General features: G+C 41.4%; 1 protein-coding gene across 2 annotated transcripts in view; it reads left to right on the top strand.

Annotated features, from left to right (window-relative positions):
• JDP2 (Jun dimerization protein 2) overlaps positions 1-17192 on the top strand; it is a 73101-nt gene extending 55909 nt beyond the window's left edge. For both annotated transcript variants that reach the window (XM_020986258.2, XM_020986259.2), the window contains exon 4: positions 15951-17192. In XM_020986258.2, the coding sequence (XP_020841917.1) occupies positions 15951-16136 (186 nt within the window). In that variant the 3' untranslated portion in view covers positions 16137-17192. The remainder of the gene's footprint in view (positions 1-15950) is intronic.
• The last annotated feature ends 8463 nt before the right edge of the window (positions 17193-25655 follow it).

The raw sequence follows: 25655 nt of genomic DNA, 5'->3' as shown, positions 1-25655 counted from the left end.
GCATCAGAGTTACAAAGAGAGTGCAATAAGGTCTGTAAGGGAGGATTGTTATCATTTGGTGGATCCAGGAAGGCTTTCTGAAGAAGGTTTCATTTGAGTTGGGTCTTAAAGGGTAGTAGTAATTGAACAGGGGAAGAGGGCATTCTGGACAAAAGGAATAATGTGGCATATACATGGAGGTATGAGAGTGTGGAATAGATTCAGAATCAGAGAGCACCCCAGTTTGGTTGAAATAAATTGCATGGGGGCAGTGAGGTGGTGCAGTGGCTAGAGCACCGGCCCTGGAGTCAGGAGGACCTGAGTTTAAATCTAGCTTCCGAGACCTACTAGCTGTCTACTAGCTGTACCAGCTGACTGGCAAGTCACTTAACAGTGACTGCCAGAAAGAAAGAAAGAAAGAAAGAAAGAAAGAAAGAAAGAAAGAAAGAAAGAAAGAAGAAAAAGAAAGAAAGAAAGAAAGAAGGAAGGAAGGAAAGAAAGAAAGAAAGAAGAGGAAGGAAGGAAGGAAGGAAGGAAGGAAGGAAGGAAGGAGGAAGGAAGGAAGGAAGGAAGAGGAAGGAAGGAAGGAAGGAAGGAAGGAAGGAAGGAAGGAAGAAAAGCAGAAAGAGAAAGAAAAAGAGAAAGGAAGGGAGAAAGGAAGGGACAGAGAGAAAAAGAGGAAGGAAGAGAAAAAGAAAGAAAGAAAGGAAGGAAGGAAAGAAGGAAGGAAGGAAGGAAGGGAAGGAAGGAAGGAAGGAAGGAAGGAAGGAAGGAAGGAAGAGACTGCATGACAGAAGTAATAGGAGATAAAGTAAAGTGTTGTCAGGTGGAGACTGGCCTTGAATGCCAAGTTAAGGAGTTGGAACTCTATTTGGAAGGAAATAGGGAATAACTGAAGACTTCTGAGCTGTGAAGTGACCTGACCAGATATCTTATGTAAGAAAGATTGCTCTGACAGTTGTATAAAGGATGGATTGGAAGAGGAGAGAGAGTGGAGGCTAAAAAACTAGTTGGATGACTTTTGTAGTCAGAAAGTGAGTGTCAGGAGGAGTGAGGAAGAGAGGACAGATGCAAGAGACAATCTGAGAGGTAAAGGAGGAAGAAGAGTCAAAGATACAACCCTAAGGTTATAAACATGAGAGATGGGTAAAGGTAGGCAGACTCATACACTGCTTTAAGACTTGTAAGGTGCTTGAGACATGTGTTATCTTCTTTAACCCTCATACCCCACCCTGGGAGGCGGGTGCTATGATTATCCTCATTTTACAGATGAGGAAATGTATAGGCTAAGAGACATTAAGTGACTTGCCTTAGGGTCACATGGTCAATAAACTCTGGGGCAGATTTGAACTCAGGTCTTCCTGACTCCCAAATTCAATATTTTATGCACTGTGTCGCCTTATTAGCTTAGAGAGAAATATAATGCTCAGATTTGAATACGTAGAGTTTAAGTTCCTTCAGTGGCAGATTACGTGAGATAAATGTGTGAATTAGGACCAGTGTTCAAATTTGCATGCTGAGAGATTCCAACTTGACCTTAAAGGGATGACTTCCTTGGGCTAGCTCTTGCACTTGCCATTTAACTAGTAAACCAGCCTATGATATTCCAGATCTAGACTCTCCTCCCCTCCCTTACCCCATTTACCTCAGTCACTTTTATTTTCTTTCTCTCTTTCTTTCTCTCTTTCTTTCTCTCTTTCTTTCTCTCTTTCTTTCTCTCTCTCTCTTTCTCTCTTTCTTTCTCTCTTTCTTTCTCTCTCTCTTTCTCTCTTTCTTTCTCTCTCTCTTTCTCTCTCTTTCTTTCTCTCTTTCTTCTTCTCTCTCTCTCTTTCTCTCTCTCTTTCTCTCTTCTTTCTCTCTTCTCTCTTTCTCTCTTCTCTTTCTCTCTCTCTTTCTCTCTCTCTTCTCTCTTTCTCTCTCCTCTCTCTCTCTTTCTCTCTTTTTCTTTCTCTCTCTTTCTCTCTCTTCTCTCTCTCTTTCTTTCTCCTCTTTCTCTCTTTCTCTCTTTCTCTCTTTCTCTCTCTTTCTCTCTCTTTCTCTCTTTCTCTCTTTCTCTCTTTCTCTCTCTTTTCTCTTCTCTCTTTCTTCTTTCTCTCTCTTTCTTTCTTTCTTTCTTTTCTTTCTTTCTTTCTTTCTTTCTTTCTCTTTCTTTTCTTTCTTTCTTTCTTTCTCCTTTCTTTCCTTTTCTTCTCTCTCTCTTCTCCTTCTTTTCTCCTTTTTCTTTTTCTTTCTTCTTTTTCTCTCTCTTTTCTTCTTCTCTTTTCTTTCTTTTTCTTTTCTTTCTTTCTTCTTTCTTTTCTTTCTTCTTTTCTTTCTTTCTTTCTTTCTTTCTTTCTTTCTTTTCTTATCAAAGTTAAGTGATTTGCCCAGGATCACAAAGCTAGCAAGTGTCTGAGGTCACACTTGAACTCATGAACATGAGTCTTCCTGATTCCAAGCTCAGAGTTCTACCAGAACTTCTTAAACTGTGGGTCGAGCCCCAGGTTTCTGAATGGTCAATGACCAAAAATTAATTAAAAATCAAATGCGTAATGAATCCAAGGTGTTTCTGGCAGCATTTGCCTGTATTGCATCATGTAACTTCACTGCAGCTTTGGTTCTGAGCACAAAACATGCACACTTTGCACTGTGCGTGCCCTCAGGTCATGAAACAGGAAAATGGAATGGGAAAAGGGGTCAGGGTGGAAAAAAGTTTAAAAAGCCCTGCCATCCACTGTGTTACTTAGCTGCCCCTCAGTCACCTTTTCTAATGCTGGGATCACTGCTAATGGTTTCCAAGTTCTGCCCTTCTTGAGGACCTTGCAGACTGTTGCATATTCTCTTGCCCACAAGATAGATTTGATGTCTCCTTTGGAAATAATTTCTCTTGATTTACATTTCTAATGCCTTGGCTGGAATGAATATGCAATTATAGGAATGAGCTGTGATTTCTTCTGCATGAGAAGTACTACTTTGGGAGCTCCCTCCAACAACACAAATCCTACCTTCTATAATCCATCTTAGGAGCTTGTCTGAGGCATTAAGGTTAAGGGACTTGTCTGTGACTGCCTCATTAGAGTGTGAGCTACTTGAGGGCGGTACTGTCTTTTACCTCTTTTTGTATCCCCAGCACTTAGCACAGAACCCAGCACATAGTAGGATCATAAATGTTTCATGATTGATTGATAAGGGGGTCACAGTCAATTCTTGTTTGTAGAAATTATAGGGCAGGTACTATTTTTGTTATCTGCCTTTGGATTTCCCCAGTGCTGCCCTGTATATAATTGGCCCTTAATAAATATTTGTTTTATATATTTAAAATGTTTTTTTATTCTGAACTGAAATGAAAAATACATTTCTAAGCACACAACAGAATGCAAAAAGAGGATTCTCCATGAGAATGTGAATCTCTATTTCATTCCATTTGTGTTTTTTTAAAGTATGTGATAAATTCTACATATTACCTTCAAAACTGTTCTGCTTATCTATGCTTCCTTCCAAATTTCCTTCTATTCTCTTCTATGCATTTAAAAATATTTCAGTAACCGTCTTATTTTTGGCATCACTACTGCTTAATTGAAAAACAAAAGAAAGAACAAAAACCCTTGTAAAAATATAAGCATAGCTGAAGAAAAGAAATCCAGACAGCAACCACATCCAGAAATGTATATCTCTTTCTGGACCTCGTGTCCATCACCTCTCTATCAGGAGACAGGTAACTTGCTTCATCATAGGTCCTCGAGGGGACATGACTTGTAGGGTCAGAGGTGAGATCTGAACTCTAATCTGTTATACTATATGCCCCCTACACAGACTGAAAAACAGTCAAAAGTAGGTATTTTTCCTTTGGGGGGTTTGTAATGCCTTTTCTTTTTCAAGTTTCTGAGGGCATGTCCTTCAGGTTAACAGGAAGAAAGCAAGCATTTATTAAGTGCCCAGTATGGGTCAGGCACGGTGCTAAGTGCTTAACAAAGATTGTTTCATTTGACCCTCAGAACCCTGAGAGGTAGAGAATGGCTTCACAGACTCATAGCATCTCAGTGTGGGAGGGACTCTTCAGTCAGCTAATCTAATCCCCATATCTGTGGCTTACGGAAAGATGTCCCCCACTAGAATGTGAACTCCATCTGAGCAGAGATTGTTTTTGTTTCTCTAATGCCCTGGCAATATTAAATGTACTTTATTAAATATTTGTTCCTTCACTGATATCTCTGCCTGGGTGTTTGACCGGCACCTCAAACTCAGTGTGTCCAAAAGCAAGCTCATCATCTTTCCTCAAAGGCTTCCACCCTGATTCAGACTTTCCTGCTTGGTTGGCAATCCCGCTTATCAGCCTTCCTGTTACCCTGGGTCGTCTTTGATTCTTTCCTTTCTCTCACCTCCTATACCCAAACAACCTGTCCTATACCCAGTCAAGCCTGGCTGGTTCTTCCTTGACAGCATTTCTTGAATTCATCACTTTCCCTTCATTGTACTATACACACCTGAGGCTTTGTAGTTCCCACAGACTGGCTATCTCCTGGTGTCTTACCCTTAGTTCTTATTATTTCCTTCACATTTTGGCCAAACTGGACTATGTTGTTGTTCAGTTGTTTTTCAGTCGTGTCCAGTTCCTTGTGATCCCCTTTGGGGTTTTCTTGACAAAGATGCTGGGGTGGTTTGCCATTTCCTTTTCCATCTCATTTTATAAATGAAGAAACTGAGGCAAACAGGGTGAAATGACTTGTCCAGGTTCACCCATCTAGTAAGTGTCTAGGGCCAGATTTGAACTCACAAAGACAAGCTTTCCTGGCTCCAGGCCTGACGCTGTATCCACTGCACCACCTAGCTGCCCTGTATTGGGCTATAAACCTTCCCCAAATTCTACATGCCATCTCTGCCTCTAGACATTATTAGGATGGGCCATTCCCCCACCCTTAGAATACCTTCCCTTCCTCATCTCTGCTTTTCAGTATCCTTATTTATATGACTTGCCCCATTCACTTACCCCTCATGGCTCAGCTCAGTTGCTTTCTCTTCTGTGAAGCCTTCTTGGTTCCCTTACCAGTGAAAGCTTTCTCTTCTCTAAAATCCCTACAGCATTTTGTCTGTGTCTCTCTTTTGCCCCAATCACACCCTTACCTTATATACTGTACTTAACTCTGAAATGTGTTGCATCCCTTCCTTGCCTCTGGTAAAAATAATATAGAGAGATAGATATAGATCTATAAGTATCTATAGATCTATACCTTTCTCTCTCTCTCTGTGTGCGTGTGTGTGTGTGTGTGTGTGTGTGTGTGTGTGTGTGTGTGTGTGTGTGTGTAGTCCTTGAGGACAAGGACTATGTCATTTTTAAATCATCACATCTCCAAAACCTAGCACTATGGGGTTGCACAGAGAATGTTCTTAGTAAAAAACTCTGAATGAATCATAGAGCCAGAGAATATTTGTGGTAAATGGAGTCCTAAAGATCATTTGGGAACTCCCTCTCTTTTTAAAGAAATGGGGCCACAGAAAAGTGAAATGACTTGCCTAAAGTCACCTAGCAGATTAGTAGTAGATACGTGACACACTTTGTTTTCATTGAGTCATTTCAATCATGTCTGACTCTTTGTGACTCCTTTTGGGGTTTTCTTGGTTTGCTATTTTCTTCTCCAACTCATTTTACGGATAAAGAAACAGAGGCAAACAAGGTTAAGTGACTTGCCCAGGGTAGTAAGTATCTGAGTTCACATTTGAACTCAGGTCTTCCTGACTCCAGGCCTGGTGCTTTATCTACAGCACCACCTTAGCTGTCCTTCATATACTTTATGATGAATCTAATCTATCACTATGTTTTTCAACAATTGTAGAATTCTGTGGTATATGGTATTATATATATATATATATATTATATATACATACATATATATATTTTACGTGTGTGTGTGTGTGTGTGTGTGTGTGTGTGTGTGTGTGTGTGTGTAATAGTGGGTAGAAAGAGCGCTGGTCTGAGAGTCAGGAGACCTAGAATCTTATCGCAGGACTGCTGCTAAGTAGCTGCCATGTGACAGTGAGTGAATGGCTTAATCTTTTGGGGCCTCAGTTTCCTCATTTATAAAATAAAGAATTTGGGATGGATCAGAGGTTCTTAACCTTTCTGGGGGGACATGGATACCTTTGGCAGTCAGGTAGATACTATGGATCCCTTCTCAGAACCATGTTTTTAAATACATAGAATAAAGTATATAGGATTACAAAGGAAACTAATTATATTGGAATATAGTTATCAATTTTTTTAAAAGTTCACTGACCTTGGGTTAAGAACCCTTGAGCAAGATGATACCTAAGGTTCAGTTCTGACATTCTCTGTTTGTATTGAGTTGCGTGAACGTGGACTTTTTAAAAGTGACACTCTAACAGATGTTGCTACTTGGTTTTATCTTTCAGGGGAATCCTGATTATTGTATATGCTGTATTGTCTCCCATTGCTTATGTTATAAAATGAGAAACAGTCCCCTGACCTCAAGGTCCTTTCCCATCTCTGTACTTGTGTCTATCCTGTTTCCCCTCCTTAGGGAAGGAGAACTGAATAAACATTTATAGAGTGCCTATTATGTTCCAGGCTCTGTGAAAAGCACTTTACAAACATTGTCTCAGTTGATTCTCACAACCACCCTGGGAGGGAGGTACTATTATTATCCCCATTTCACAGGTGAGGAAATGGAGACAAACAGAAGGTAAGCAATTTGCTTAGGGTCATATATCTCGTAAGTGTCTGAGGCTGGATTTGAACTCACGTCATTCTGACTCCAAGCTCAGTGCTCTATCCAGTACCAGTATTTCTACCTGTATCTTCCCTTTCTATTCCTCTCTATCTTTCCACATCCTACCCCTCAAGTCTTGGCTCAAATCCCACCTTCCCCGTGGTGTTTTCCACGACTGTCCTAGTTCATATGCCCTCCTACTCCTAGACCACTATAGGATTTATTGGTTGTCCTCCTCACTTAGCACTTAACATCTACTTCTTTGTTTTATTAGTGTGGTTTAGATAGGAATGTCTTGTCTCCATGTAGAATCATAATAATAGCTAACAATTATATAGCACTTACTATATGCCAGGCACTATGCTAAAGCCTTTATAAATATGATCTCATTTGATCCTCACAACAGCCCTGGGAGGGAGGTACTATTATCTCCACTTTACAGATGAGGAAACTGAGGCAAACAGAGGTTAAATGACTTGCCTAGACTCACGCAGCTAATACATATTTGAGGCCAGATTTGAACTCTGGGATTCCTGACTTCAGACGCCCTTTATCCACTCTACCACATAGTATTTTCTAGCTATTTGTACTCTCCTCCTTGACTGGCATAATGCTCTGTTTATGTTAAGGGTTCAAGATACACCCACCTACACACATATTTATACCACAAAATGGCCACAATACATATGTATACATTGAACACTTAGAGAGTGCTCTTTGTTATAACTTTTTCTTTTTATGTGTATGTTCTTATTAATGTACTTAGATGATAAGCTCCATGAGGCAGAATCTTTGTTCATAACTTCTTGCATCTCCCACATTGTTTATGTATGTTGATTAAATAGTCCTAGATCCAGTAAAGAGATCTGGAAGAGGGTAAAAGCAGAAAAGAAACCTTTGGATCTGGGGATTTGCCAGAGGTTCTGTGGTGATCCATATCAGGCAGCCCACAATTTTCTCCTACTTGGGGTGACCAAAACTTTTTTTTTTAATTCACAAAAACTAAAGCCGTGCTCTAACCATTAAGGCTAATGGACCAGGCCATTTCTTTTGCACCTTCATTAAAAATAAAAGTTCTATGCATGTCTTTTTAAAAAATATATAATCATTTCCCAATAAATTTTCCTCCCCCACCCCATTAGAACTTTCCTTTGTGACAAAGGAAAACAGTTACCAACATAGCAACTGTGTCTGCCAGCATATATTGGGTATCTGCAGTTCCTGGGCCTCTTATGGAGAGCAGGGAGGTCACTTTTGGTTTTTTCCTGTGCCCAGGGTGACACCTGACCTCCCCATCACTCAGACAATGGAATGATCTGGTTCTGTAGGAGAACTCAGGTAGTTCTTTCTCTGTGGGAATTCTTCACTTTTTGAAGTCTTAGAGTTGTAGTCTCAGGCCCTGATTGTTAGAACTCTACTCTTGAGAAGTCTTCATTTAAAGCTGTGTCTACACAACTGTGAAACATTTAATCAAAGTGGTCATTTGGTATCGTCATGACAAAAAAGAAGTGATTTGACTCAATTTCATCACTTGCCCCACCTTATCCTCTCCTCAGCCTGAGAAGAAAAAAGATAATAGCTAGCATTTTTGTCCTTTAAAGCAGGAGTTCTTTTTTTAATTAATTAATTTTTAGTTTTCAACATTCACTTTTATAAGATTTTAAGTTCTAAATTTTCTCCCCCTCCCCAAGATGGCACGTAAGCTGATATAGGCTACACATGTACAATCATATTAAATATATTTCCACATTACTCATGTTGTAAACAAGAATCAGAACCAAAGGGAAAAACCATGGAAAAAGAAAAAGAAAAAAAAGAGAAAATAATATGGTTCGATCTGCATTCAGACTCCATAGTTCTTTCTCTGGATATAGATAGCATGTTCCATCCTGAGTCTTTTGGAATTGTCTTAGCTCATTGTATTGCTGAGAAGAGATGAGTCTATCAAAGTTGGTTATCATACGATGTTGCTGTTACTGTGTACAATGTTCTCCTAAAGCAGGGTTCTCAACCTAGAATCAGTGAACTTATTTTTTTAATATTTCAGTAACTATATTTCAGATGATTTCCTTTGTGATCTGATGTGCTTTATTTTATGCATTCCAAAACATTATTCTGAGGAGAGTCCATAGGCTTTACCAGCCTGCCAAAGGGCTCCTCCACACAAAAAAGGTGAAGAATCCCTGCTTTAAAGGTTGCTTCAATTGTTTTTCTATTCTTCCCATTCTTCTTCCCTTTGGTTTTGAATAGATGTGCCCTTTATTGACCCTGCTCATATCTCTCAGCTCAGAGTTTTTCTTTGGACTTTCATTTCTGTCATGACAAATCAAGTGACTTCACCATAGTGCTATTGTCTATTGTCAGTGACAACAGGCCCCGACTAGTGAATGGTCTTTGATTATAGCACACTTGCCCCGTCCTCTTATCAAACCCCTGGACAGACTGAACAATCTATGGTAACATCTTTTCTTAAATTTTTATTTTTATCTTTTTGTTTTTGCATCATCTTCATTTCTGAATATATTCTTTCCCCCTTTGCTACACTAACAAAAGAAATATAGAATAAAATAAAAATAAAATAAAAGGAATATAAGAATAAAGATAAAATAAATATAAGAAAAAATAGAGAAATAAATATGAAAATAAAAGATAAAATAAAGATAAGAAATATAAAAATAAAATAAAGATAATATAAAAATAAGAAACATAAGAAGAAAAAAAGCAGTTTAGCAAAACTAGCCAGCACATCAACTGAATCTGATACTATATGCAATGTTTCGTATTTATAGTCCCTAGCTTCTTTCCATTTATGTTATTAGTGTTGTGTTTTTGTTCAGTCGTTTCTGACTCTTCATGACTCCATTTGGGGTGTTCTTGGCAAATATACTAGAACGGTTTGTCATTTCCTTCTCCAGCTTATTTTACAGATGGGGAAACTGAGGCAACCTGGGTTAAGTGACTTGCTCAGGGTCACACAGCTAGTTAGTGCCTGAGGTCAGATTTGAACTCAGGTCCTCCTAACTCCAGGCCTGGCACTCTATCCACTGTGCCTTCTAGCCACCTGCTTACATTGTTATGATCACTATGTATGTTGCCTTTCCTGGCTCTGTGTATTTCACTCTATCAGTTCATACATCTTCCCATGCTTCTCTGAATTCTTCATATTTACAGTTTGTCTTTTTCCCTTTTTTTTCTTACGAACTTGAAAACATTTGTCTTGTGGTATCATTTTAACTAGATGGAGGATCTTCTATTACTTTTCATTTCTCTTTATCATTCATCTAGCTGGGATCCTTTATTATGTATTATGTTTGTATAGGAGAGAGCCGGGCTCTATGACCTTTCACCATCTTAACTAGAAGTTATTACAGTAGAAGTATATTATGGTTCAATGATCTTCCATTACGTCATATGCCACATTTTATGTAGCCATTCCCCAGATAATAGACATCTACCTTGTTTACATTTCTTTACTATGTGGTGTTATTTTGCTCATGACAAATGATCCTGCTGAGTATTCCTTTGATCCTAACCTTTTGGATTAGTAGGCTTATTGAAAGTCTTCTTTTCTTTCTTTTTCTTCTTTTCCTCTTCTCCTCCTTTTCCTTCTTTCCCTTCTTTTTCCTCCTCCTCTTCCCCCGTCCTCTCTCCCTCTCCTTCTTCCTGTTCCTCTTCCTCCTGTTCCCCCACCTCCCTCTCCCTTTCTTTCTTCTACCTCCCTCTCTTTTTCCACTTTTTCTCCCTTCTCTTTCTCTTTCTTTTTCTCCCCCCATCTCCCTTTCCTCCTTTCCCTCTCCTTCCTTCTCCTCTTTCTGGAATCACAATAGCTACTCAAGATCCAATCTTGGAGTAGCGAGGTGGTGCAGTGGATAGAGCATGGGCCCTGAAGTCAGGAGGACCTGAGTTCAAATCCGGCCTCAGACCAAACACTTGACACTTACTATCCGTGTGACCCTGGGCAACTCACTTAACCTCAATTGCCCCAAAACAAACAAACAAACAGAAAAAGATCTAATCTCACTGCTGATCAGCACATAAGTTTTGTCTTCCACTTCTGATCTTGACCAATTCACTACTTCTTAGGCAGCTTGGTGACTTTTCCTCTGCCCCATTTCAGGATCTCAATGTATTAGTACCAGACTTAGGGAGGACACCTAATTGGCTTTAATCCATTGCAGCTCATAACTCCTGAGCTCAAGCCATCCACCAGCCTCAGCCTTGCCCAGCTGCAGAGATGATAGGCATGTACCACCCCCTCTGGCCTCTCATAGTATTCATTGTGCTTCTTTGGGGATCCTGTCAAAATAAGGACTCTTTTTCAGAGCATCTCTCCATTTGAGCAATAATCTCCCTATTTGTCACATGGTTGTCATTTGAAGTGAAATCCCTGATGTCCTAGTTTAAATTGATCCAACTGGACCCGAGGAGATTGCTTTATTGATGACTGTCAGAATGGGAACATTTTTCTCAAAACCTAGCTCTTGCTGTCCCCATGAACTCCTTCACCTTCCCCTCAGTGCCATTATGGTCTCTCCTGAGTGAGTCATTTCTATATTGTGTTTGCTTCTGCTTAGTACCATGAGAACTCTGAAAAACATCATCTACATAATATTTTTCCAGTCCTCCAGCTCCATGGATCTTCCTTCCAAGAGAACTCTTTGCTTCTCTGTTAATCCAAAAGGAAAACCTCTAAGAAATGTCATTTATGTTCACTACTTACCTTTAATCTTGGATGATAAACCAGCTAGCCAACTTTTCTATTTTCTTCTCTGGATTAAGGGGATGGTCCCACCAGAGCCTTGAGCTTCCTCCTTCCAGGTCAATCATTTGACCACTTGATTGTGAATCTCTATCTGATTGATGGTGGCCTGTAGTTATGACAATGTCATTCGCTCTGTGCCTCTGCCCCTTAAAAAGGAGGGGATGTCCTATGAGAAAACCAGCATGGCTGGAATCTTTTGCCACCGAACCAGTAGCTTGAAATGCTGCACAAGAGCAACAGATTCCAGTCATGCTGTCCTTCTTGTGCCTTTGCCACTATAACACATGGAAGAAGGCCAGGCGATGGGGATAGATAGCCTTGGTGTGATGTCTTCCCTCTTGGGCCTATACTGTCCCCAGCCTCAAACAATAGTCCCTCACTAGGACCATATTCTTACACCCATCTTCATCCTGCATTTCTATCTTCAACTCTTGTTTAATAGTGAAGGGGGAGGGGAGGGAGTTAATTAAATGAAGGGAATGTCATCAGAGAGTAAAGAGGTTCCCCCCCCCCCTTTGGACATGAAATTTATTCTAGTCTTCCCATTACTAATCTGGTAAAAATATTTTTTTAGAAAAATCAACATTTAATGGGGCAGCTAGGTGGTGCAGTAGATAGAGCACGAGCCCTGCAGTCGGGAGCACCTGAGTTCAAATCCAGCCTCAGACACATGATACTCACTAGCTCTGTGACCCTGGGCAAATCACTTAACCCCAATTGCCTTGCAAAAAAAAAAAAATTTAATTTAAGGGGCAGCTAGGTGGTGCAGTGGATAGAGCCACCGTCCTGAAGTCAGGAGGACCCGAGTTCAAATCCTGTCTCAGACCAAACACTAGACATTTGCTAGCTATGCGACCCTGGGCAAGTCACTTAACCCCAATTGCCTAAAAAAAGTAAATGAAGTATTTTTTTAAAAAAATCAATATTTAAGTAGGGCATGGTGGCATATACTTGTAATCTTAGCTGCTGGGGAGCTTGAGGCTGGGGGATTGCTTCAGCTTGGGAGTTCTATGTTGATCAGGTGTCCTCACTAAGTTTGGCATTAGTATGGTAAGCTCCCAGGAGCAGGAGGTGGAGGAAGTGGGGGGACTACCAGGCTGCCTGATGTGGGGCAAACCAGTCCAAGTTGACAACAGAAAAGGTCAAAGTTGATCAATAGTGAGATTGGACCACTTAGTAGCCTCTGAACTTCTAGCCTAAGTGAGATGGGGATACGTGGTCTTAAACACACACACACACACACACACACACACACAACACACACACACACATTTAAATACTGACTAATCAATTGATTAATCAACAAATATTTATTGAGCCCTACGTGTAGGGTGCAGTGCTAAGCAACACAGGAGGAACAGTTATTAGATCCAGTCTCTGCCCTCATGGAGCCCACAGTCTAGTTGAATCAACAGACAGTTGATATACATATAAATGGAAAGGTTTAACACAAGTCCTTCTGTAAGTATCAGATGTGTAATAGGCTGTGGGTTTGGAGGAAGGAAAGACAGCTGTAGATTGGGATCATTGGGAAGATGTCATGGAATTGGGACTGGAAGAATGTGTATGATTCCAGTAGAAGGAAGGAGAGTGGGAACGTATTCTAGGTAAGGAACACAGAGCTTTCGATCTGTAAGCTCTAAAGGGACCCTTAGGGATCCTAAGGGATCTTTAGGGACCCATCTAGTTCAATCCCCTTGGGACCCAGAGAAATAAAGTGATTTGCTCAAGCTAGTAAAGTGACTGAGCCAGGATTCAAACCCAGTTGCTCTGATTCCAAAACCAGTCCGTCCGTCAGTCAGTTTGTATTTATTAAGCACCTACTATGTGTCAGGCACTGTGCTCTTTCCATCTTGCCATACTATTGAGAATGGTATAAACAAAGAAGCAGAGGGGGTAAAAAGCACGTGGCATATTCTAGAGTTGGTGTATAGATTGATGTGGTTGAAGAGGCCAGTTGGAGGCATCTAGGTGGCAGAATGAGTAGAGTGCTAGGCATGGAGTCAGGAGACTTGAGTTCATATCCTGACTTTGACCCTTACTGTGTGATGCTGGGCAAGTCACTTAGCTTCTTCAGTCTGCCTCAGTTTCCTCATCTGTAAAATGAGGGTAATAATAGCATGTAACTCCCAGGGTTGTTGTGAGGAGCAGATGAGATATTTGTAAAGTGCTTTGCAAACTTTAAAGCACTGTATAAATGCTGTTCTCACTGCTATTTTTATCAGTAGTAGTAATAGTAGAGTAAGTCTCATGTAATGGGAAATTTCATTTGAAAAGTAAGTTCTGGCCAGACTGTGAACCACTCTGAATGCCATCGTAAGAGTTCCGGATTTTATCCCATAAGCAGTGAAGAGCTATTGGAGTTTTCTTTGGAGGGGAAAGGACAGTGCTTCTAACAATGGTGATCTAAGAAGACTGATCTTTATGGCCATCATTTTGACTAGTGTGGTGGCTCCTGTTTTCCCAGAAAAGTGCTGTTGAAAATTACACAAAAGATGGGGATGGGTCATAAAATGTAGAGGTCTTTTCCAAGACCTTGGAGATTATAGAGTTGTCAACTCTCCAGGTTGGGAGGGATGTGAGAGGCCATCTATTCTAACCAATATCTCTTCAAGAATCCACTTTACAACGTACCTCAAAAGACTGGGCAAGGGGCAGCTAGGTGGCACAGAGGATAGAGCACCAGCCCTGAAGTCAGGAGGACCTGAGTTCATAATCAAGCCTCAGACACATAACACTCACTAGCTGTGTGACCCTGGGCAAGTCGCTTAACCCCAATTGCCTAAAAAAAGAAAAAAAGAGACTGGAGAAGCTGGTTTTTGCTCAAAGTTCATCTAGTCCAACCTCTTCTGACAGATGAGCAAATTGAGGCACAAAGAGGTGATGTGATTTACCCATGTTTGGTCACACGGTTAGTAGGCATCAGAACTGAGATTTACGAGCAGGTGCCTTGACTCTGATGTTAGCAATGTGCTACGGCATTGATGGTCAGTCCTTTTTCAGTCTTTGAGCACTGATTTCCTGATGCTATTTGGGAGCTATCAGAAGAGCTAGGAAAGTGTTTCATAGGAAGCCAGGGGGAGAGGGACCTCTTTTGGGGTTTCACTCTCCCCACCAGAAGTAGATTGTGCTTCTGAAATCTACTTTCTTTCATAATCCACCCCCACTTCCCTCACTACCCCTCACACCCTTCTAGTACTTTTCTTCTTACCCCCTCCCCAACATGATTATTTATTTTTGGACTGGATCTATAATTTTATTGGCACAGGGAACTTCCAGGGAGGAATTCTCTCTACTAGTGCAGGTTGGCACCTAGTCTGCAATTTACAGTCTTGGAGAGGGATCTTGGGAGCGGAGACATTAAGTGATTTGCCCAGAGTCACACAACTGCTATGTATCAGACGAGGTATTTGAACCTGGGACTTCCTGATTCTGAGGCTAGTCCACAATCTACTATTCTATGGCTGCTTCTCCCTGAGAATTACCTTCTATTTGTGTGTGTGTGTGTGTGTGTGTGTGTGGGCGCGCGCGTGTGTGTGAATACTAAACAGGGCTGTAGAAATACATCTATTTCTCTTACTATACATACATATATATGTATGTGTATCTCTGTATATTGTATGTGTACTTTATCTATATATCTCTCTATCTGTCTGTCTATCTATCTATCTATCTATCTATCTATCTATCTATCTATCTATCTTTACAGGAATACATTTTTTCCCGTAATATAGTGCAAGTTTCCTAAGGGCAGATACTGGTTCATTTTTATTTTTGTGTCCCAATGACTAGCATAGTGCCTGGTACTCAGTCAGTGGTTAATAAATACCTATCAATTGACTGATTGATTATTATTGCTAAGTGGTAAGCTTAGAGACACCTAAGTGGCACAGTGGGTAGAACTAGCCCTGGAGTCAGGAAGACTTGAGTTCAAATCTGGCCTCAGACATTTACTGGCTGTGGGACCCTGGGCAAATCACTTAACCCTGTTTACCTCAGTTTCCTCATCTGTAAAATGAGCTGGAGAAAGAAATGGCAAACCCCTCCAGTATCTTTGCCAAGAAAACCCCAAATGGGGTTATAGAGGGTCAGATGCAATTCAACAACCCCCACAACATCAAAGTATTGTTTAGTTATTTTTAGATGCTGAATAAATACACATGTTGGGTGGTTAGGTGGCACAGTGGGTAGAACACCAGCTCTGGAGTCAGGAGGACCTGAGTTCAAATCTGGCCTCAGATATTTACTAGCTGGGTGACCTTGGGCAAGTCACTTAACCCCAATTGCCTAAGAAAGAAAAATATAAATGATGTTGGAGCCTTCTACATTTAAGTGCCCTGGATGAGACCCTAGTTGCCTCACTCTAGGCAAGAGCAGATAAAGAGAGGTGAAAGGAATGTTGCTTCAACCAGCCCCTTTTCCGCCTGTCCCCCTTAGCCTGGTTCAGAGGCCAGTCCCTCCGTGCACACTTAAAGCTGCCTCTTTTTATGTTTGGGGTTCTCTAGGAATCCGAGCGCTTGGAACTCATGAATGCAGAACTGAAGGCACAGATCGAGGAGCTAAAACAGGAAAGGCAGCAGCTGATCTTGATGCTGAATCGGCATCGTCCCACTTGTATCGTGAGGACAGACAGTGTCAAGACCCCGGAGTCTGAAGCCAACCCACTACTCGAACAACTGGAGAAGAAATGAAAGTGGATTGGGAGAAGAAAGAAGAAGGAGGTTGAGGAGGGAGGAGGACATAGGGTCCCACGTTGGGGCCTTTGTTTATGTGTGAAAAAACTTTGCAACAAGGCTCAGCACCGCCATAACACAGCGGGCTTCTTTGTGGAATACAGACCAGCAGCACATGGGGAAGGGAGGGTTGAGGGAAGCTTGAGATCAGCGATGAATTGAGACCAAAGTAGAAACAGGGGAGGGGGATGTTCCAGTGCCTGAGGGAGAAAGGGGTGAGTGAAGGAAGGGGCCTCCCAACCCTCATGGCCACAGTCTCCTCTCCTATCATTTCCCATCAGTCTACCTGTCTTGGGGACATCTCCTGGCACTGGAAAAGTGTAAGTTGAATAGGAAAAAGAAAATCCCAATGGAGCTCAGAATACAATTTCAGTCACTACCCCCAGCCCCCCTACCCCTTCCCCCCACCCCCACGTCATACAGCAGAGCAGGAGAGGGATGTGATACACAACCACCAAGCAGTCTCGGTGACCGCCATCTGCATGTCCCTGTTCCATCATCTTCCCCCTGGATCCTGCCGACACTCTTCCTGCGTCCCTGGGAAGAGCCCTCCTTACCAGACCTCGCTCCCTGCTGGAGTTTGCTGTGGGCACTGAGGCGCGGGCGCCCTTCCAAAGCACATACTCACTCTAATGTTTACAGCCTGGCTGTCCCGGCAGTGCTTTAAACTGCACATTTTTACACTTCTCTCTTTTTTTTTTTTTTAATATTTTTTACAAAAAGAAAAAAGGTTTTATACAGCAATATATATATGGATTTATATAATCACTCGACGTGATATGGTATAAATATGTTATGGTTTGTTTGTTACGAACAGATACTCCACAGTTATTGCCATTGTGTGTAAGTCAGTGTTAAGTGCTGTAGTCCCTGGGCGCCCTAGGGCTGGTGCCCGTGGAGGGGATGCCTGATGCCTGATGCAGTGATCCCGAAGGGGGTGATGCCCATTTCCATCCGTGTAAGCCCTTCATAGTACTCAGTCCTGTATCGCTCAGTAAATGTTACTCTTACTTAGCCCCTTGTGTCTTGTGGTGTCTGCTGGCTTTTTCTGCGCCCCTAGTGTGTGTGTGGGTGGGAAGGGTTCAGGTGGGGCGGGCAGAATAAACAGAGCTGTTGGACATGCTCAGTTTGTTTCTCAGTATCTGATAACACAGGGGACGTACATCACTATGACTGATTCGCTCTGTGGGCCCAAGGGATGGTGCTTAGGAGGCCAAGCTTACCTGTTTGATCCCTGTGTTGGGGACTGAGTCAGAACTTTCCACGATCACTGATTATACCCTTGAACGTTTGTCAGCTCTCAAATTATACCTTTGGTCATAAGAGAACCCGGCTGGAGGAGTTGAAATGTTTTCAATACAACTCTTTCCTATAACTCAGAAAACATAAAGAAAGAATAGGGGTAGCTGGGTGGTACAGTGGATAGAGCACTGGCTCTGGAGTTAGGAGGACTGGGTTCAAATGTGACTTCAGTCACTTGATACTAACTAGCTGTGTGACCCTGGGCAAGTCACTTAACCCTGATTGCCTCACCAAAAAACCAAACAAAAAAATAAAGCATAGCACAGTGCCACCTACATGTGAAAGGCATTTAATAACTCACACTTACTACTCTGTCATAGAGGTGACCCTACATTCTGAGGTCTGTACCCATAGAGTTCAAGCTCATCCAGGCCCTATGACGCTGGAAAAGTTGAGTCTACTTTCCAAGGACAATCCTAGCCAGTTGAGAAGAAGCTCATCCCTAGTAAGCCAGATAGTGGGTGATCCCAGGATCAAGATATCTAGAATTAGGAGAAACCTATGGAGAGGCCATCAATTGTAATCCTCCCTTGTAACAGATGAGGAAGCTAAGGCCCATGGAGACTGTCATATAGGTAAAAAGCATGAGGGCATATTTGAACCCAATTCCTCTGGCTCTTGTTTTTTTGTACAATAAAAACTGGCGCATCCAGAATCAAAAGGAAAGAGACAGATAGGAATAAAAACAAAATCTTTGCATCAGAAACCTCTAACAAAAGTCTTACATGCAAAATTACTGAAAGGGACACAAATTTATAAGAATGAGAGCAATTCTCCAGTTGCTAAGTGGTTTAAAACTATTAACAGGCAGTTCTTGAATTTAAAAAACTTACAAACTCAAGAATCTCATGAAAAATATTCAAAATTCCTAACAATTAAATAACTATAAACTCTTAAAACTCTGAAATTATACCTGGCAAATGATAATAATAAATTTATTGACCATGTTAAGTCCTGAAGCAAACCAAAAAATACAAAATAGCTCTTAGCCCTTTGTAGCTATGTTCCTCTTATGCAGTCATAGTTAGAGTGTTGGAAAATGAGGCATTAAGCTAAGAATTATTCAATTTTAAGGTCATCTACAGACATTGTGAAATTCTTGTCCAATGACCCAGTCAATATACTAGAACTAGATTGTATCACTCTTGGCATAGTTGCTAGAAATAAGACTAGAACACAAGAGGAAATAACAACTAAATATAAGGATGTCTCACATGTTCTCCTTGGAGAAGCAAATAAACGGGCTGGCAAAATTGATTTCATCATCCAAACAAAGGCAACAAACAATCTTGTGGGACACTTGCTATCTGGTAATGCTTATGAAGAGCAAAAGTAAATGGACCAACGTGATGATGATTGCAGTTTATGTGCCAATATCTTACGTGCCAATTGCAGATGGAGAGATAGAGAAATTTGACAAAGAATCTGATAAGACCCTCCAAATTAACTCCATATACACATTACTACTCAGTGACTTCATTTAAATATGTAAAGATGGTGCAAAATATGTTGGGGAATGTGGCTTAAGATTAAGAAACTAAGGAAGTCAAAGGCTGTTCGACAACACCAGACCATGACTGGGTACAATTCATATTTTAGGAAGAGAGTCAGCTGGCATTGTATGTGGTAAGTGCTGAATGACATCACAAAATTGGAAGACTATCTTAACAGATAGGAAATGATTGGTCACTTCCTAAAGCAGGCATCTCTGTATCTGTTGTTGATGTGTGATCGAATCATTGTCTTGTTAGAACAAACACTAAAATCAATAACAAGTTAGAACAAAAAATAAAAAGAAGTTGTACCATTAAAATAGATTGAATGTGACCAACCTAAAGGAGTTGCTACCGCCACTCCCTCCATATAAGGGAAGTGGGTAAAAGAAGAGATATCAACGCAGACTATCACCATTCCCTAAGGAAATTTAATTGATATAAAGCAATTGCCATAATGAGAGGGCAAGAGAACCTACAAACTGCCTTAGACAGCGAACGAGATTGTTGCTAAGTGATATGGCAGCCAGGGTCAATACTGATCTGAGATATAAACTCACATATAAGATCATAGGGATGAGGACTGGACCTGTGATTTCGTTAGTATAGGGAATTCAGATGAATACACTTCCTTTACCAATGTAGGTTGGCAGCTTCTCTGTTACTCATAATTTAGAGAATTGCCTGAAGATCCGAGAAGTTAAGGAACTTATCCAGAGTCACTCAGTCAACACGTGTCCAAAGTGAGACTTGAACCCAGTTCTTCCTGGGTTTAAAGCCAGCTTTATCTATTTATACACTATGCCATGTATAAAATTGTAAAATTTATTTTTCAAAATAGAGAATGATAAGGAAAGGTTGTAACCAGCGTGGAGCATAAAACACTGAGAAGTGATAGATGGGTGAAAAATTCTTGCAGAAAGCTTGGCAAGAAAATCAATTAAGTCACGTTGTCCCAAGAGAATTTAACAATGAAACAGAGAAGAAGCAGATGAAAAAGGAAAACATCCATCCAGACTTTTATTACAAATTCTTTTCTGTATCAGTGACTCTACCACATTTGGGTAAGTAGTACAAATATTATCATCCTTATTTTATAGATGAGGAAACTGAGGCTAAGGTAGAAGAAATGGCTTGCCCATAGTCACACCGTTATTACGCACTGAAGCCAGGATCTGAACGCAGATCTAACTCCATAACCAACACTTTAACTTATACATGAAAAACTTGTGGCAAGCGATATTCATTACTCCTTCAGGAAGACCATTCCGTTTTTTTTCATAGCTCTAATTGGGAGATCTTTCCTGGCAGCAAACCTAAATTTTCCTGTTTCGTAGCATCTACCAATCACCCTAGTTTCTACTCATTATTGCCTTCTAGGGTTAAACAAAAAAATATGGACTGAAGTACTTCAAGAAAGCTACTTCAGGAAAGACTCCTTCTGAGTCTTCTCTCCTCTAGGCTAAGTATCTCTACTTCCTTCATCCTGTCCTCATATGGGCAGCGAGGTGGTGCTGCTGGGCCTGGAGTCAGGAGGACCCGAGTTAAAATGTGGCCTCAGACACTTATTAACTGTATGACCCTGGGCAAGTCTCTTAACCTTGTTTGCCTCAGTTTCCTCATCTGTAAAATGAGCTGGAGAAGAAAATGCAAACCACTCCAAGAAAACCCCAAATGGGGTTACAAAGTGTCAGATGCAACTGAAAGGACTCAAGAAGAAGCTCCTTCGCTGTCCTTATTGCCCTCTTCTGTCTGCTTTCCAATTTATCCTTTCTAAACTATTGTGCCTAGAACTGAGCATAATGCCCCAGATGTGGTCTGCCCAGACAGAGTGCAGTTGGATCATCCTTTCCTTATACCTGGAAGCTATATCGCGCTTAATGCAGCCCAAATCAATTGGGGGCAGCTAGGTGGTACAATAGACAGTACTGGGCCTGGAGTCAGGCTAGAACAAAGTTTAAATCTAGCCTCAGACACTTACTAGCTGGGTAACCCTGGGCAAATCACTTAATTTCCATCTGCCTCAGTTTCCTCATCTGTAAAATGGGAATAATAATAACACCTACCTCCTGGTGTTGTTTTGAAGATCAAACTAGAAAATAACAGTAAAGCACCTAGCACATAGTAAACACTATATAAATGTTAGCTATTATTATTTTTTTGGCTGCAATCTCACACGGTTGACTCAACCAATCCCTAAACATTTACTAAGCATCTACTATGTGTCAGGGACTGTGCTAAGTGTCGGGGAAACAAAAAGAAGTAAAACACAGTCCCTCAAGGAGCTTACAATCTCATTGAACTTTCAGTCCACTGAGACCCCCAGATTTTTTTTCCTGACAAATTGTTATCTAACCCTTTCTTCCCATCTTGTAATGTGGAGTTGATTTCTTGAATGTACATATAAGATTTTACATTCATTGCTTTTGAATTTCTTCTAACTAGTTTGATTCTTCATAATTTTTCTCAATATTTCTATCCTCTGCAACAGATATTGATCCATAAGCTCTGGTTATCTTCATGGTTGCTTTTTTATTTATGTTTATCTGGGGAACTGCAAAACAATATGCCCATCTTATGAAATAATTTTTGGGTGCATAATGAAAACAAACCTTCCAAATTCCTTCATTCACTTCTCTGAGGAAAGCCTATGAGTTATCCTTCCATTTGACCATGATTTTCTAGTGTGGTTTAATTTATAATGAGCGAGAAGGTCAAAGTGGATTTGATTCAGTTCTCCCAGTGATTTTGTCAACACATTGGACCAGAATCTCACAGTACAATATCAACAGTTAAATTATTATTTTGTGGGTAGTCAAAAAATTGACTTGGCGCTCTCTGTCTGACCCCTTTCTGCTGCTTTTCCACCATCACTGGAGGAGCAGAAAAGGCCTACGCTTCACTGATGGTCATCAGTCATCATGACCAAGGACTTCATCACCTAGTGGTCACAAGCCTCTCTAGACTCAGCTGGGCTGGTCCCCCAACAGCAGACACCATTTCCTGTCAGGGTCACGCTCAAAGCCTTTCCCACTTGGCACAACCTAGCAGAGCATGGCATTCCTCTGGAAGGGCTGTTAAGGAGCAAGAGTAAGAACCTCCACATCACGATGGAGTATGAAAGCAGGGCTTTTGCACATCTCTCCACAGGTCTGAGGTCATAGGATTGCGGATTTAAATCTGGAAGGAATTTTAGAAGTTATCCAATCAGATCCCCTCATTTTACAGATGAGGAGAACTGAGTTTCCTTCAGAATGGTTTTGAAAAGCAGTTTTCAAATTGTAATCAGACTTAGACTTGGGAGAGACCTGAGCTGCTCATCTGGCCACAGAAAGTCTAGCTGCTTCATTTTATAGCCAAAGAAACCCCAGAGAAGTTAATTGGGTTGCCCGAGGCCACATAAGTACAGTGACACATAAATGAAAGAGCTGAGATTCAAACTGAGATCCTCTTCCTCCCAATTCAGAGTTCTTTCCATTGTAGCACACTTTTTGTGGTTCAATCATTTCAGTCATGTCTGACTCTTTGTGACCCCATTTGGAGTTTTCTTGGCAAAGATCCTAGAGTGGTCTGCTGTTTTCTTCTCCAGCTCATTTTATAGATGAGGAAACTGAGGCAAACAGGGTTAAGTGACTTGCCCAGGGTCATACATCTAGGAAGTGTCTGAAGCCCAGATGTGAACTCAGGAAGATGAGTCTTTCTAACTCAGGCCTGGCACCCTATCCACTGTGCTACCTAGCTGCTCGTATGGTAATCACTTAATAAATGCTTGTTGGCTATACTGGATAATCTCTGAGGTCCCTTCCATTTCTAAGTCCTTTAAATTTTCCTCAAGGGACTATTTTGAAAGAAAACCCTTATTTGGATGCATAAGTTACGCTAAGTTTGTGATGTTAAGAAATAATGCTATAAAATGACGATGAGGATGATGGTCTGACATTTTATATAGAGCTTGCTGAAGCTCGCTAAGCACTTTACCTATCTTATCTCACCTGGGGGTAGGTACTCATCCCCATCACCCTTAGTTTTACAAATGAGGAATCTGGGGCTCATGGACTTAAAAATGTGTCTATAATCACGCAGCTACTCAGGAACAGCTGCTGAGCCTTCAGAGAAAAACAAAACAGTCTCAACATTCCAGTGAAAAGTCACAGAATTCCAAAATCCTAAATCCTACTGAGGTCTCTGCAGTGTTATGCAAATACATTGCTAGTATTAGAGGTGAGATTTGAACCCAGCTGATCCTGGCCTCGTGTCCAACATGCTATCCAGTATGCCACCTAGTGGCCTGTCTGTATAATCACAACCACTTCAGATTTATGCTTATTTTATGAGCAAAAATGACGTGGACATCTTGGGTTTTCCAAGGCGCTAACAACAGAACACAGACTCTGTTAGGCTCTACCAAGCTGAGGAGGCAAGATGAGAGCCTTCATTGCTTGGGGGGAAGGGGCACAGACAAAATCACAGATCATGAAGTGTTGAAGTAAACTTTGTAAGAATAAAATGTAGCTATGTGGAAGGCCTTCTTTCCCTTTCCTCTTTTACCTATTACTGCTACCAATATAGCAAGGACTCCAATATTTATTTTCTTAAAATACTGTGTTGATAATACCAATCAGGTAACATGGAATTGTTAGATCTGTCCGTGGCCCCTTTGACCAAGGACAATTCTGTGGAGGGGATGAATGACAGCTAGGGATTGGACTTGGGATTTCACCGGCATAGGGGACTCGTGAGTGAGGAAACTGTCTATCAATATAGCCCTGCACCATCTCTAAGACCTACAGAGACCTGCCCCAGAGCACTGAGAGGTTAACTAGGTTGCCCCACAGTCACACAGCCAGGCTGTTATGAATGCATTGAGAGGTGAGGAAGTTGGGGTGAAATTGTCCTCTAATACATCTAGGTATCATACAACAGCTGGCTGTTGACAACCCTTGTCTACTGGGTTATTCTGCAAGTCTTGCTAGCAGAGGCTGACCTCCTGTCGATCTTTAATCCTTTGACTCTGACAAAGCCCCCTTAGGTACTCCCCCAGCCTTCCAGGGAGCCCTGCAGATTAATTGCAGATTGCATGAAAATTTTTCTTTTCCACATTTTTAGGTAACCACGTGCCTGCCTGGTCACTGCAGCCACCTGGGTTGAGTTTTGCTAATTGGTTACCAGTTGAAAGTATTTTGATTATAGCTTCTGCTATGGCTATGGAGAAGACTCTGAGTCAGCCTTGCCATTTACAACATTGCCATTATCCAAGCCTTCATTGCAAAGGTTTCTAATCTTGCCCCGTTCCACACTGGCTTTACAGATGCCTATTCAGGCTCACCTCAGGCACCAAATCACTCCCTATTTACAGAGGTATTTATGGCTCACTGGGTGGAGGGATATTATTCTTCTCTTTCCTGGCTTTCTAGTTGTTTTTATTTTAATAAAGACTTAATGCACAGTCCTACTAAGCTAGATTTGTACAATAATGCTGCAGAGACCTCAGCAAGACTTAGGATTTTGGAATTCTGTGACTTTTTACTGGAATTTTGAAAATGTTCTGTTTTTCATCGAAGGCTCAGCAGATGGTTCAACAACATGATCAGAGTCAAATTTTGTTAAATGTTCACAGCAGAGAGCACTGTGCTAGGCATGGGGAAATGGGGATCAAAGTGTAGGTGACTTAGTGCTGGTCCCCATGAGGCTTACAGTCAAGTAGTGAGACTCACAAACACGAATAGCTAGAATACACAAAATTACACGATAAAGCAGTAAGTGGTGGTTTAGGCCACTAGGTGAGGCTGAGGCTGGTGATTGCTTGAGTTTAGAAGTACTAAGCCACTGGAGGGTTAAGCCCATGGGGTATCCTCACTAAGTCTGGCAGTGATATTGGGAGCTCTTAGGAATAGGGGGCCACCAGAGTGCCTAAGGAGAGGCAAACTGGTCCGGGTCAGAAACAGAGCAGGTCAAAGCTTCTGTGGCGATCAGCAGCGGGGCTGGGTCCTGAGTGCCCACTGGACTTCCAAACTGGGCAAGATGAGACCCAGTCTTCAAAAAATCCCCCAAAACAACACGTACAAATACAAACATAGCGTGATAAGTTCATTAGAGAAGTAGAAAACAAAATAGTAAGTGAGACCTAGGAAAGACCATGTAGACAATAGACGTAACAATGGCCAGGGGGAGAGCAGAGAGGACTATGGGGAGGAAATGACCTTGGTTTAGAGGCAAGAATTCATTGGTTGATTGGTGGTTGTCCTTCATTCTAGAAGAGGACCAAAATGGCATCACTATGCTAGGGTCAAGATACAGTGTGTCCAGCAGTGGCTGATCAGACCAACAGGAGCTCCGAATGTTCTACCGCAGGCCAGGCACAAATAGGCCGTGTGAACATTTGGGGTGCATCCTCTAGATTTGAGCATCTTGCGTATCTTTTGAGCTATTGCTCATAGAACAGAGCACCTGCTCTGATGAGGGCACGCCCTGCTGAGTGGTCCTGGGCCACTGTCTGCCCACAGTAGATCTAGATCGGGAGTCAATTCTTCAACATCTCTAAAAAAATGGTCATCCGGGTTTCTGTTGAAGGTCTCAAGGAAGGGTCAAGGGGCAGCACCTCCTGAAGCAGCCCACACCATTTTCAATCAATTATCTCATTATTACTAAGTTTTTACTTATACAGAATCTCAATCTGTTTCTC

Source organism: Phascolarctos cinereus, unplaced genomic scaffold (assembly GCF_003287225.1).
Source record: "Phascolarctos cinereus isolate Bilbo 61053 unplaced genomic scaffold, phaCin_HiC Scaffold_3;HRSCAF=262, whole genome shotgun sequence".
Lineage (NCBI taxonomy): Eukaryota > Metazoa > Chordata > Mammalia > Diprotodontia > Phascolarctidae > Phascolarctos > Phascolarctos cinereus.
The sequence above is the reverse complement of the archived record's forward strand: the minus strand, read 5'-3'. Positions and strand labels throughout refer to the sequence as shown.